Source organism: Berghia stephanieae, chromosome 11 (genome assembly GCF_034508935.2).
Source record: "Berghia stephanieae isolate SIO BIC M18660-M18661 chromosome 11, UCSD_Bste_1.3, whole genome shotgun sequence".
NCBI lineage: Eukaryota > Metazoa > Mollusca > Gastropoda > Nudibranchia > Aeolidiidae > Berghia > Berghia stephanieae.
This window is the reverse complement of record NC_088370.1, coordinates 4,237,460-4,251,505: the sequence shown is the minus strand read 5'-3', so window position 1 is coordinate 4,251,505 and position 14,046 is coordinate 4,237,460. Positions and strand designations below refer to the sequence as shown.

The 14,046-nt window shown below is 33.3% G+C and overlaps 1 protein-coding gene across 4 annotated transcripts in view; it reads left to right on the top strand.

Annotated features, from left to right (window-relative positions):
* Nucleotides 1-14,046, top strand: part of LOC144956694 (intermembrane lipid transfer protein VPS13B-like) — a 90,522-nt gene that overhangs the window by 59,075 nt on the left and 17,401 nt on the right. For 3 of the 4 annotated variants that reach the window (XM_078887350.1, XM_078887352.1, XM_078887351.1), the window contains exons 50-57: nt 1,847-2,019; nt 2,490-2,576; nt 3,795-3,824; nt 8,634-8,809; nt 10,077-10,325; nt 11,506-11,896; nt 12,282-12,348; nt 13,370-13,485. In XM_078887350.1, the coding sequence (XP_078743476.1) occupies nt 1,847-2,019; nt 2,490-2,576; nt 3,795-3,824; nt 8,634-8,809; nt 10,077-10,325; nt 11,506-11,896; nt 12,282-12,348; nt 13,370-13,485 (1,289 nt within the window). The remainder of the gene's footprint in view (nt 1-1,846; nt 2,020-2,489; nt 2,577-3,794; nt 3,825-8,633; nt 8,810-10,076; nt 10,326-11,505; nt 11,897-12,281; nt 12,349-13,369; nt 13,486-14,046) is intronic. The other variant, XM_078887353.1, reaches the window with a different exon arrangement.

Below are 14,046 nucleotides of genomic sequence, written 5' to 3'. Positions count from 1 at the left end.
TTAAATCATCTCTCTGTTATTCACTCTATTATGTTTTATTTATGTGTTATATATGATTTGTAAAACATTTGAGTGTATTCCTCTTAGTGGGGACCTGTGCTTATGTCTGGATGAGACTTTTAGTGATCTCAAACGTAGTACTTTGATAGTGTGCTCTTGGAATCTACATCTGTTTCTTATTTGAACAAATTCCCCTTTGTCTTACCTTTTCTAGAACTTTTTACTGGCACTGGTATGACCTTAATGTGTTGCAAGTGCCGTAAAACCCTTAAAAAACAAACAATAAATGCAACCAAAACCTTTGATTGATTTACAGGGGGGAAAGAGCTCATTTTTATCTCCATTGAGTAAGATGACCAAGTGGATCACAACCAGAGGAGACTATTTTTTTTATTTTTTTTCGGTGAAAAAGCCTTTTCATTCATAGCTCCACGCCTATGGAACATACTTAGTCCTCGGACAAAGTCCTGTGAAAATTTATCATCTTTCAGGAAATGTCTGAAGACTGAATTGTTCCGTGAGGCTTATTTTTGATGAAATATCTAGATGTTGTTTAGATTTTGTTTTTGTATGCATGCTTATTATGTATCATGTAGTGTCGTGATTTTTAATTTTGTTGTTTTTAAACATTTTTATTTTTATTATGTAAAGCGCCGCAGAGCACGATTAACGTGGATGTTTAGGCGCTATATAAATTCATTATTTCCTACTACTACTACTATTTACATGTCCCTGCCACTTATTCCTTTCGGTCCATGGTGGGGCTTACAGTTGAAACAGTACATCTACTACATACTTACTTCTTGGCCATCCATTCCTCTCAGCTGGGGCCATGATAATCCTACACGTTTTCATATCTCTCTCTCTCTCTCTCTCTCTCTCTCTCTCTCTCTCTCTCTCTCTCTCTCTCTCTCTCTCTCTCTTTCTTTCTCTCTCAGGCCATTCCCTTGTCTCTTTTTGTCTCTCATCCTTTGTATAACAAAGTGGCAAATTAGGAGCTGGCACTGGTGTAAGATAAAGATTTGAAAAAGTGTGTGTGAAACAGTGCCAGACAAAACAAGAAAAAAAAACCCAACTAAATACACACTTTTTCAGATCTTTATATTCATGTAACTAAAACACGTTTCCAGCCTTGAGTAAGAAATTCATCTTCTACTACACACTTGAGATAATGCATTGTTACTATGGATACTTTGATTTGCTCAATATTTTTGTTTTTGATCAACAGATCAAACACAACGTATCCCTAAATCTCTTAGCTATTTTCTATGAATCGCAAAGGAATGGAACAATCTGTCAGAAGAAATAGTGACAGCACCGAGTCATGAACAATTCCTGGCTATTCTGAGCACGTACAATATTGCACAGCATTTGTCACGAGCATTGTGGCTACGTGGTCTAGTGGTATGACACTCACTTTCGGATTGGAAGGTCCTGAGTTCAAGCCTTGCTCGGCACATAGTTGAGTCCTTGGAAAAGGCTCTTCACTCACATTCTCTTACCATGCTCAGGTGTAAAATGAGTACCTGGCCGTTGACAGCGTTGTCTCAGTCCGAAAAAAAAAAAATGTAATATCGCCTAACTGGCATCATGTCCCGTCCTACATGTTAAGTGTTGCTGTTGGCCAGAGGCCCCTTGTAAGAGGCCGCTTTGAGCACGTTTAGTGGATATTGCAGCATTAAAGGCCACATAGCGCAGCTGAGATTTGAACTCAATATCTTCTGGGTATGAAGCTAGGACAATTCTGCTGTGCCACGCTGCCCCCAAATTTATATTATTTGCACGCTGCCCTCATAGTTATTTTATTTAACATTTAATTACTTTTCAAATATGCCTCCCTTTTCAGGCCCAACCCAACGTCACCAGTACACCCTCCAACCAGGCACATGTCTCCCGTCTGTCGCATCCTCTCGAATCATGGGATGTCCCATCCAGATCAAACTGGCTGGTTTCTCCGTACCCTGGAGTCACGAGATATCCCTTAGTGGCGATGCCATGAAAGATACACAAATGATCCAGGTATCAAGTTGTTTGGAGTTTTTTTTTTCTTTCAGTTTAATAGTAATGATAACAAATATCAAGAGAATATTAAAAAGAAAGACAGCTTTATTTCTGGAGGCATAATATTAGGCCTCTGAAGACAAACAATACAGTGCTATTAAAAATGCTAAAACCAATTCACGTAGAGTGTTCACTTTCAACCTCTTGAAGACCTGAGATGCACATTCCTCCCACCAAATCCAAGCATCAGTAACACACTGTATAGTCACCTGGAACAACTACAAAAGACGTCTAACTTCTACGTCATGGCACAAGACCAAAGGGCTAGAGCTCATGTGGTCGCTGGTTCGGATAAGTAAGTAAGAAAGTGTTCACTTATACTGAATTCACAGAAAATCACAGAAAATAAATTTGAGATACGTCTGAAAAAGTTACCTTGCTTTTTTTTATTTTTTTTTATATAGCTTTATTCCTATAATTTTCTCCAGATGCATCTGCCAGGTGATGCGGCCTCTTTCTTCCATATATGGTGCAGAATATTCTGTCAACATTTCCAGGGAAAATCTCAGAAACTGGTGCGTATTGTTGTGTACTGAAGTTTTGGAGTTTTTCTTATTGTTTTGTTATTGTTATAGTTGCTATTTTATTATTTTAAGCATTTTGACTTTTACAGTATATCTTGCAAAATTTACTTTGTGCTTCATGTAGGATTCACGAGCAGTTGGAACAAAGGAGAAATATCCCTTGAAATATTCCATAAGTTCTCCATTTTAATTTCTACGAGTGAAGTAGAATGTTGTTATTGTCAAAATATTTCAAAATTAATATTCTAGTCGGTTGTGTAAAAACGAAATTAAGAAGATTTGCTTACAAAATTTCTCTTGGGGCATTTCCATGCATTCTGCCAAATTGGATAATTTAAGTAAACAGTTGTAAAGTTATAAAGTAGAAGAATGAAATAATAATTTCTTGCCCATTAACAGTGTCCGGGGAAAAAAAATTGTAATATCGCCTAAAAGGCGTCATATCCCGTCCTACATGTTAAATGTTGCCGTTGGCCAGGGATCCCTTGTAAAGCGCTTTGAGCACGTTTAGTGGATATTGCTCTATATAAAAGCTCAATTTAAAAGTTCAGGTACTTTATTTAAAAGGTGGAAAATGATCTCTTAAAGAGAGAAAAAGTGAAATTTCGTATTTCAGATAATCTTTTCTTAAATTCATTTTTTTCAACATCTCATTAACTTTGAAATTTTAAAAAAATTAAAAATTCAGGCAGTTGGGTCTCTTATGTTATCCAAAGATTGTTTTCTTCATTCCATTTGTGTGCTGTTTGTAATTCATTTAAATAAATTCTCAAGACAGAAAGAGGGTCATTATCTTTCAAACATCCTTCTGATGCAGATGCAGTTGAGAGCTAATTTAGCACAAAATGGTGCTATTTGTCACAGTTGCTACTGTCAATGTAAAATTCTTATGAAATATTGAATTTTCAAGTAGTTATTGTGAATGTGAATATTTTTTTGTATAATTTTAACTCTCCCACATTCAACAAAATGACAAGTTTGTTATATTTTGTTATATTTATACTATGTTGAATACGATAGAGTTTAAAGTTTATAAAGTAGAAATTTTTCTATACATGATTTTTTTTTTCATTATTATACATATTTATTACTTCATATATAATTAATTACTTATTTATATATTTATTTATTTTTGTATTTATCTCGTGTGCTGCTACTTTTGGTTTGGGTTGTATAAAAAAAATTGTTATTATATTGGTCGTGTTAAAGGGAAGATCAAAGCCAATTACTGGAAGATTGGTAAGTCATGAGGGCATCGAGGGTTTTCCTGGTACGATGTGTGAAAGGCGGCTGAAGGAAACTATTGAGATTATTTGGAATACATGGACCAAACCTTTACTTTTAATAATAATGATAATAATAATAATAATAATAATAATAATAGTAATAATAATAATAATAATAATAATAATAATCTTTATTGTCCAAATAGGCAATTATTGTTAGGTTACAGCTCTTGTAATAGGGGAAAAAAGTAATTAAAATAGTAGTAAATTAGTAATAATGATGATAATAAGACTGATAGTAACGAGGATAATAATAATTATAAAATAATAATAATAATAATAATAATAATAATATAATAATAATAATAATAATAATAATAAATAATAATAATAATAATAATATAATAATAATAATAATAATAATAATAATAATAATGATAATCATCATCATAATTATAATAGTAATAATAATAATAATAATAATAATAATAATAATAATAATAATAATAATAATAATAATAATAATAATAATAATAATAATAATAATAATAATAATAATAATAACAATAATAATATGTTTTATGGAATCAAAAATTCTCATTGAGTTTGTCCGGAGCCAAAAATGTGTAATTCCTCGATTTTTTTCTAAGTAATAAAAAGTTTTGATTTGTTAAATCCAGACTGCTGTAGAAAGTTTAGATAAGAATTAGTTAGGTACAATTAGTCATTGGCAAGACTTGAAAGTATAGGAAGCAAAGAATAAACTTCTTAAACTGATTTAAACTAAATAGTAATAAAGATAAATGAATATAACAGCTTCAATAAAAAAAAAATTTTAAATAAAAAACACCAAACATGGAACATTTTGGGCTCAAAACCCTTCTTCAGCCAACAACAAAAAACAATACAACATAAATATATTTCTTTAAAAAAAAAAAAAAGATTGATGGCAAAGAAATGTTTGGCACATGCCATGCATGTTTGGTGTTTTGTTCTTTTTTGAAGTTGTTATGTTCATTTTTGTTTATTACTTTTGACAGTCCACAGCTTGTAGCAGCTTGGTATCGCTTAAACAAAACAGTGCTGTGCATTGACACAACACCGTCATATAATAATTTTTACTTCAATTTATTGAAGGTAACTCCCAAAGTGTCACAAACGTCTCAGTCTCCAACCAGAAGCATAATAAAATATATCATCTGAATAGCGTTTTCCTTCATCCGTCTTCCATTGCATTTCCGTGCTCTCCTCGCTTCAGGAAAGGCAGCGTGCATAATCGGTGTAATGCTTTCTTTTCAATTGTTATTTGTAACAGACATGTCTCTTTGATCTCTGTCTCGCTCTCTGTCTCTGTCTGTCTCTCTCTATCTCTCTCTCTCTCTCTTGCTCTCTCTCTCTCTCTCTCTCTCTCTCTCTCTCTCTCTTGCTCTCTCTCTCTCTCTCTCTCTCTCTCTCTCGTCTCTCTCTCACTCTCTCTGTGTCTCTCTCACTTTCTCTGTCTCTCTCACACACACATACACACACATACACACACACACACACAGTCTCTCTCTCTCTCTCTCTTGCTCTCTCTCTCTCTCTCTCTCTCTCTCTCTCTCTCAATTTATCTATCTATAAATATATATTTTTTATTATATTCGTATTCTCACCTCTTATTCTTCTCTGATTCATTTTCACAAACAAAGAGCAAGCTCATTAGATAGTCGATAGTCGAGCACTTTATAGATTCTTGCACACCAATATCTCAAGATTTTCTATCTATCTATCTTTTTACCTATTTATCTATCTATCTATCTATCTATCTATCTATCTCTATCTATCTGTCTACTTTCTATTCACTCGTTTTATGGCATTCCACTATTTCTCTCTATCTCTCTCTATCTCTCCTCCCTCTCTTAATCCGTTTGATGGACATTTGATGATTAAATTTTGCAGGATCTTAATTTACAATTGATTAAATATTATTTGGGGTTTTTTTCAGATCAGATTCTAAACGTATTGGAATTTTTCTATAAGTTTTAGTTGTTGTTCTGCTCTTACCTAAAGAGATAAATTTACGCGAAGAAAGAGGGAGAGAAAGTGCGAGTGAAAGGTTTGGTGGGAAAGAGGGGGGGGGGGGAGACATTTATTATACAAAATACTGCATTTCTATGTGGTTAATTAATCAGTACCACAACTCAACACAAACTTTAAGCTATTTATGTTATTTATGTTAAATTACATCACTCCTGAAATGTTTAAGATGTTCTACAATTTTCACTCTTTCTTGTATTCTCTTTGTTTCATTTCTGGTAGTGCCATGATATATGTCTTTTCAAAAACGTACTTTTGTATTGTTTTGTTTTTTTGTTTTGGGGGGGGGGGGATGGGGAAACAAACAACAGAATAGAAGCTAAACAACAAATCAATTTTGTAAAAAAAAAAAAAAAGGAAACTTACGTTATATAAATGGAGAAAATTTTCATCTGCTTTTAAAAATTGCTTTGGCTTTGGCATTTATGGCTCGTTATCACAAACTGGTATTATGTCAGGTGAACTGGATAGTGAAAATATAATGCTAGGTCTTAGTTATGTAAATGGTGCTGCTCGAAGCTCGAAGAAATTGAAGGTAAACTTCAGTTTAATATACGAAAACAGATAAAATGGATGTTTCAGGTTTCCCTTTATCAACAAAACAGGATGAATGCATTACACAGTTCATCCCCACCTCCCTTCTTTTGACTTGATTAATTGCGCACCTTTTATGAATTTATAAATTTCTATTGCTCTATTTTAATTCGTGCTTCCTTACAAAGGAGCATACTATTTCCTGCCCATCAATGTTTTTGTTTATTCACCTTAACAACGCCACTGCCACATTATCTCATTCATCTGTAGTGTTTCATTCATCCTGTTTTGTTGATGAAGGGGATTTCCAAAACATCCAATTTATCTGTTTTCATAATTAAATTGAAGCTTGCATTCAATTTCACATTGTTATTTATTAGGTCTAAGTTATGAAATTATATAGAAATTTGTATTCAATATTGAAAAGAATGAGTGTAGCTTTTCGAACAACTTCAGTCTAAGATTTTGTAATTCTTTTGGTTTTCACTTTAAATTCATTGTTTTAAAAATCTGGTGAACCTGACATGTTGATGCGATGGATTAAACTTTTAAATTGAAAATTGTTGTAAAAGTCAACCAATATAAATAATTTTTTTTTTTACATGTGCATAACCTTAGATGCCTCATTTTAATTCAGGATCGATTGAGCATTTTCATTACTATAATCGTCTGTTCTATAGCTTCTGGCAAATGCTTTTATTATTATTTATCTTTCTATGTGAATTATATGAATTTGAGATTATTCTGGAATTATTTTGATTTGATGTGCAGGCCTCTGAGGTCATTTGTTTACATGCTTTCATTTCTTTTTCTTTTTTTTTATGTGTTTATTTATTATTTATTTATTTAATATGTAAAGGCTTAGTGATTTCCCAATGAAATAAAAAATAGGTACTAAAATGAAAAGTAAAACACTCTTACTTTGTATCCCTCATTCCACTACAAAAATCCAGACACAACTTTACATATTAACTCACTCAACCCTAACACCGACTATATCCGTAGTTTACCAGGGTTACTTTTACCCCATGCCTATTTATTACATTTTTATGAGACAAATTATAGACGTAGCATCAAAGCTAATGTCTTTAGTTTTTACATGTTAATGGTGGTTGAATAAAACTATCTATATATATGTTGATTTTTAATACATTTTTTTCCAAATTTGAAAAGTGGCAAAAAAACCCTCTAGAATTGAGTGAGTTAACTCTCCTTGAAAACCTGGTCAGTAAGGTATCAAACATTATCTCAGAAAAGGGAGAGGGGCAGACACTTATGTGGACAATAACAAGAAATGAAGTGATTAGTGAAATGTCGGAAGACAATACAGAATAAAAGTTTTTGCAGTGATGGAGAGTTGAACCCAAGACCCGACTGTAATGGCATCTATTTCTTGCCACAAGAGGGTCGCTCTACAATCAACGCTATCCACCACTCCAGCCGAGTGTCCATAAATCTTACATTTTGATACAACGTGACTGTATCTGAATGCAGTGTCCATAAGTCATACATTTTGATACAAGTTGACTGTATCTGAGGGAGTGTCCATAAATCTTACATTTTGATACAACGTGACTGTATCTGAACGGAGTGTCCATAAATCTTACATTTTGATGCAACGTGACTGTATCTGAACGGAGTGTCCATAAATCTTACATTTTGATACAAGATGACTGTATCTGAGGGAGTGTCCATAAATCTTTTACGTTTTTTTAACAAGATGACTATCTTGGTCTTGAGCAACATGTTGTTCTACTTGCATTTGTCTTCAGTCAGTTGTATGCGGTCCCAGTGTTTTTAATCCTTCTTCAAGACTTTAGAACTTTTGGAAACATGGGATACTCCCCCACTGCACCCTCTCCCCCCCCCCCCCCCCCCCCCCCCTTGTCCCTTTTCTTCCTCACTGCTTCAAACTAGTATTTGTCAGAGTGAACAAGAAACTGTAAATTAAATTTTATGTCCAAAAACTAAGTTTAAATTGTTTTTAGGTGTTTTCTTCTTAGTTTGAGAAACTATATGATTACCTTATATGATAAAAATATACCATTTAATCTAGCTTATTTCGTAATTCAAGCTAAATTCAATTTTCAACAAGTTGTTCATCCCAGAATAATAATAATACATTGGGTTATTTATAGTACTCTGATTGCATTGGGTTTTTTACTGTGAAGAATGTATATTTAATTTTTAATGCATTTTCCCCCTCTAATCTAAGGTTATGCTCTCGCCCCTGTACGTGGTGCGCACCCATCTTCCACAACCCCTCTTCATTTGCTTGGATTCGCCCAAGGTCAAGGATAGTCAAGAGTTACTGGTCAAAAGTCAAGGCCGTGACTTCCAGCTCCATCTTCAGGGAGGGGATGTAACTCACAACATGTCCTTCAGACTAGGGTTTGTACTATGATGATTCAAATACCCCTCAAAATAAAACATTTTGTCAAAATTTCAAAGGCAATTATCTTGACAACTAAAGAAGATTAGCTAGACCCTTTGAAATTAATCACATCAATAAATGAAATGAAAATATTAATAATAATAATAATGATAATAATAAAAAAATAATAATAATAATAGTAATGATGATGATGATGACGATGATAATAATAATTATAATAATGATAATAATAATAATAATAATAATAATAATAATAATGATAATAATAATAATGATGATAATAATAATAATGATGATGATGATGATGATGATGATGATGATGATGATGATAATATAATAATAATAATTATAATAATAATAATAATAATAATAATAATAATAATAATAATAATAATAATAATAACAATAACAATACAAACACTGAAGTGAAGCTTCAATTTAAGGTATGAAGGCAGACGATGTGGACGTTTCGGGGTTCCCCTTTGTCAACAAAATATGGTAAATGAAATACTAAAGTTGAGTTTTGTTGAAACCTGAAACCTCCACATCATGCGTCTGAGTAGATAAGATTGAAGGTTCTTTTCCAGTTTATTATTCTTATCTACCCCTTGTGAACAAAACACAATGAATAAGATATTTAAGATGAATATGAGATTTGCTATTGCTTGATAGATAAAATAGGAGTTATCTAACTTTGTATTTCCTGATGGGGTTCCCTACCTCCCATAGTGGGCAGGGAGGCACTTGCTGTGTCTTCTATCCCCCTGTATCTGTTTTCCAATAGCTTTCTGTCTTTGTCTTGGAATGAGATTACTTTGTTTTGTCTGACCTGGCCGGAGTCCTTTGCTGGGAGGGAAACAGTCAAATGTATAGTTATAATTTTGGGAGATGATATTTTTTTCCTTGTAAATCATCTCTCTGTTATGTACTGTTATTTTTTATTTTTAACATATGATTTATAAACAAAAGAGTGTATTCCTCTTTGTGGGTTCTTGTGCTGGTGTCTGGGTGAGACTTTTTGGTGATCTCAAACTAACTACTTTGATAGTGTGCTCTTGGAATCTATATCTATTCCCTATTTGAACCAGTTCCCTCTGTCTTACTTTTTCCTCGTCCTTTTAATTGTACATCTAGAATGATTTTGCTACTCAATTTTCTTCCTTTTTACTGGCGCTGATGTGAACTAAATTTGTTGCAAGCGCCTTGAACCCCTTTAAAACAAACAAACAAACATTACTTTGTATTTTCTATTTTGATCTTCAGACCCGGTATGCCCATGTCCAGTCCACCTGTCATTCTGTCCACTGGACTCATCGGTCAGTTGGAGCGGAGTGTTGGCAGCAATATTCACGGTGGTGGCGGGGATGGTCAGTCATCGACTTCCTCTTCTTCGAGCTACGACATAGAGAAGTTGTGTAACTTGCAGCTAGACACAGATCATCTGGCATGGCCCTATCTGGAGATGGACGAGATTGGCAAAAATGGCGGAGGAGGAGGAGAGTTGTCCGGATTGTAAGTTTAGAATAAAAATGGAATAAGTGGCAAATAAAGTAATATAATAATAATAATAATAATAATAATAATAATAATAATAATAATAATAATAATAATAATAATAATAATAATATATTTTATTCATCCAAAAAAATGGAAATTCGTTTACAGACGTGGCATGCATGAAAATGTATAAACACAAAGTTGAGAATCTATGGCGACAATATATATATATATATTATGCAAATGCACAAAAATGTAAAAATATACAACCAAGAACCAATAGCAACACTTTATATATTAATTTGATAAATTGAGATAGGCCATGCCTCTGGCCTTTAGTCCGAACTTGTGTGTGTATATTTAAAAGATAGTATTTAATTTAAATCACAGTTGTAGATATGTGGTTTTGAACATCTTGCTCCCACAAGAAAGATTGAAGGTAAAAAGCGTAAAGGTAGACCAAGAAAAACATATTTGAATAGTTTGAACAGCTGGGTGACAAAGAAAGTGAAGAGTAATACTCGTTTTTTGAGGTTATCTGATCAGAGAGATGAATGGCGTACCATGGTCACCGATGTCTGGCACAGACTTGTTACTTGAAGAAGAAGAAGAATGTGGTCTTCATCTGGTGTAATGTTGGGATGACTTTGACATGCCAATCTTTTACGAGGAAACAACAGTGTGATGTCAAAAAACTGGTTCCAATCTCATAAGTGTAAAACCACTCTTCCGGAGGACTGAATACATACCTTGTGTAAATGATGTTTTGGTTTACATACCTTGTGTAAATGATGTTTTGGTTTTAGATTGATGGCATCTTATTTTTCAGTCTAAATAGTACATGCTGGTCATCAAAAAAAATTCGCCCATCCTCACTTTTTTACATCCCATAATCCTTAGAATCTGCCTATCCATCCGGCTACTAAAATAGTTATGCCACCTTGTGATTTAATATGTAACTAAACTTTTCATTATTAGTCCTCAGAAGGACTGGGTTCCATACACACTTCCAAGGATTTTGGAACTGGAAAAGTAGAGGGTGTAATATCACAACTTTTTCAAGTCTTCTTTATCTCAACCATTTGGGGGGGGGGGGGGGGATTTCATTTCTTAAAAGGTCGATTTTTCTTTTTTAATTTAGAAGCTTGGAAAAAAAAATTGATATATTTTTTCATATTCTTTTCAAATCGATCAGAAATCAACAAGAAAATAGCAGTCAAAAGTCCTCATTCCCAAACGAAATTCCTCATGAGGTTACGACCTATGACCCCACCCTAACCAATCAGCAACAGCAGGAGCAGCAACAGCCTAGCATTGACCTCAGTGTACAGCTTTGTGAATACATCCCAGGATGCGAGACCCTTCTCGTGACTGTGTCCCCCGCGTGTCTGGTGACGAACGTGACAAGCTTGACTGTGGTGATTGCTGAAGTTGTTGAGGCAGCGGAGGAGAGGAAGAGAGTGGAGGGCGATGCTAAGGGAATTGGGGATGGATTGAAAGGTGAAAATGAAAAGGAGGAAGGTGGCGTTGTTGGGAGGAGATGGAGTCTGGGTCCTGGACAAACGATGTCCCCACCTTTACCAAAGGTCAGTTTGTTTTTCTGATGATCTGTTTGGATTTTTTTTTTTTTTTTTTTTGTTTTTTCTTTAGCCTTTATATTTTTTGTTGAGCAGTGAGCAGGGGGGGGGGGGGGGGGGGGGGGGGTGTTTGTTCCGTTCTTTAAAAAATTTTTTTATGATAATTCTTATCTTAATTGTTGCCATTGTCGTAATCATCAGTATCATTATATCGTCATCTTCATCATCTTTGTTATTTTTATAGTTCTCAGTTTCCATCATCATCATCATCATCATCATCATCATCATCATCATTATGATCATCATCATCATCATCATCATCATCATCATTCTGTATCCTTATTATCACCATCACCTTCATCATCAACGGCATCATTGTCATTTTTTTCCTCAGGATCAACTCAGTTTTGCTGTTATGGACAACGGACAGATGACTGCTACCAAAACTGTTCCTCTCTCAGGTTAGTGGCTCTTGGCAAAAATTGATTGAAAGTCTGGAATCTCGTTTGAGAGTGTACCATAAGGTGAACCTCAAAAGCATTTCGATTTTATTCTCGTAGATGACTGCAATTGATTCTTCTTTATATTGAAATCTGGTTCTAGATCTTAGCAATGTTTTGTCATTTGTCATTGTATGGTCAAAAGCATCAAGCAAATAAAATTTGAACATTTATCTTTTCACTTCTAATCAGCTCACAATTCATTCATTATCTATGCATTTTAAATAAATGTAAATAGTTATGAATATGCATATATAAATCTTGTCCACTCCCCCAGCAGACCATGCGAAACCAACTTTTCAATCCTTTCAGTACTTTGTCGTCTTTTTTTTTTTCTTTTTTCTTTGGTCCTTTTTATACTAGCGCTCTGACAAATTCTGCCATTGCATATAACCACTTATTCATTCACACAATAAGTTCCATAAGTATTTTTAACAAACAAGTTTTTTTCATAATCATATGCAATCCAAAGATTTTGATTTAAATAGAGAGTAGTCTTCATAATCATTAGATTAATTATACCTTCTTCTTATATATACATACACATTAAACATAGGCATAGAGATATTGACCTTAATATTATTAGCTTTAAAAAAAATTAATAAATTAATTCATTAAAAAGAAAAAGATAAGATACTTTAAGCCATATATTTGAATAAATAAATATGAATAAAACATAATCGATAAAACATAAAATGAGTATATTATTATACATAAAAATTCATAAACAAGTGAATACAAAACAAAATAACTAACTAAATAAATAAATACATAAATAGATACATCAATAATTAAATAAATAAATAAATAAATAAAAACTTGATTTAAAATGATGTGATAACCCTGGTACACTCATAGATAGGGGAATTTAGGAGGGGGGGGGGGGGGGGGGGGGGGAGAGAGAGAGAGAGAGGGGGGAAATTATAACTTGATTTTATTTATTTAAAAAAATTTTTAACTTCATCCCAACTTTTGATTCCAGACAAGTCCATGGACTACAAGCGATACAACGAAGACATCGGCAAAGTTCTCTTTGTAGATGGTTATGTACAAGCTGCTTTTGTCTTGGGGGATCCTGACAATCACACCGTGGGAGAAGTAAGTTATAATTATAGATTTCTATGAAAATTATACTAGTTGTCCCTCGAATTCGGAAAAATGCTGGAATGAGATCCTTTTCTCATTTCGGACCCTCTATTTGGAACGCCTTACCGCAGAGCATTCGTGAAAAAGAATCTTTGTCTATTTTTAAACGTTCGCTTAAAACATATCTGTTTCGATTTTAGTAGATGGTATGAGAAGCAAGATAGGTTTGGTTTGTGTTGTGTGTTGTGTGTGTGTGTGTGTGTGCTTGTGTGTGTAAATGATTATGTTTCAGCCAAAGTAATTTGTAATTTAAGCGCTTAGAGTCTGGTGTCTCAGAGTTATAGCGCAATATAAGTTTTCAGCATATTATTATTATTATTATTATTATTATTATTATTATTATTATTATTATTATTATTATTATTATTATTATTATTATTATTATTATTATTATACGCTATAGGAGGTTGTTAGTTATGATTATAGATTTTATGACAATCACACACCATGGGAAAGGTTAGTTATGATTATACATTTTTCTGACAGGAGAGGTTAGTTATAATTATAGACTTA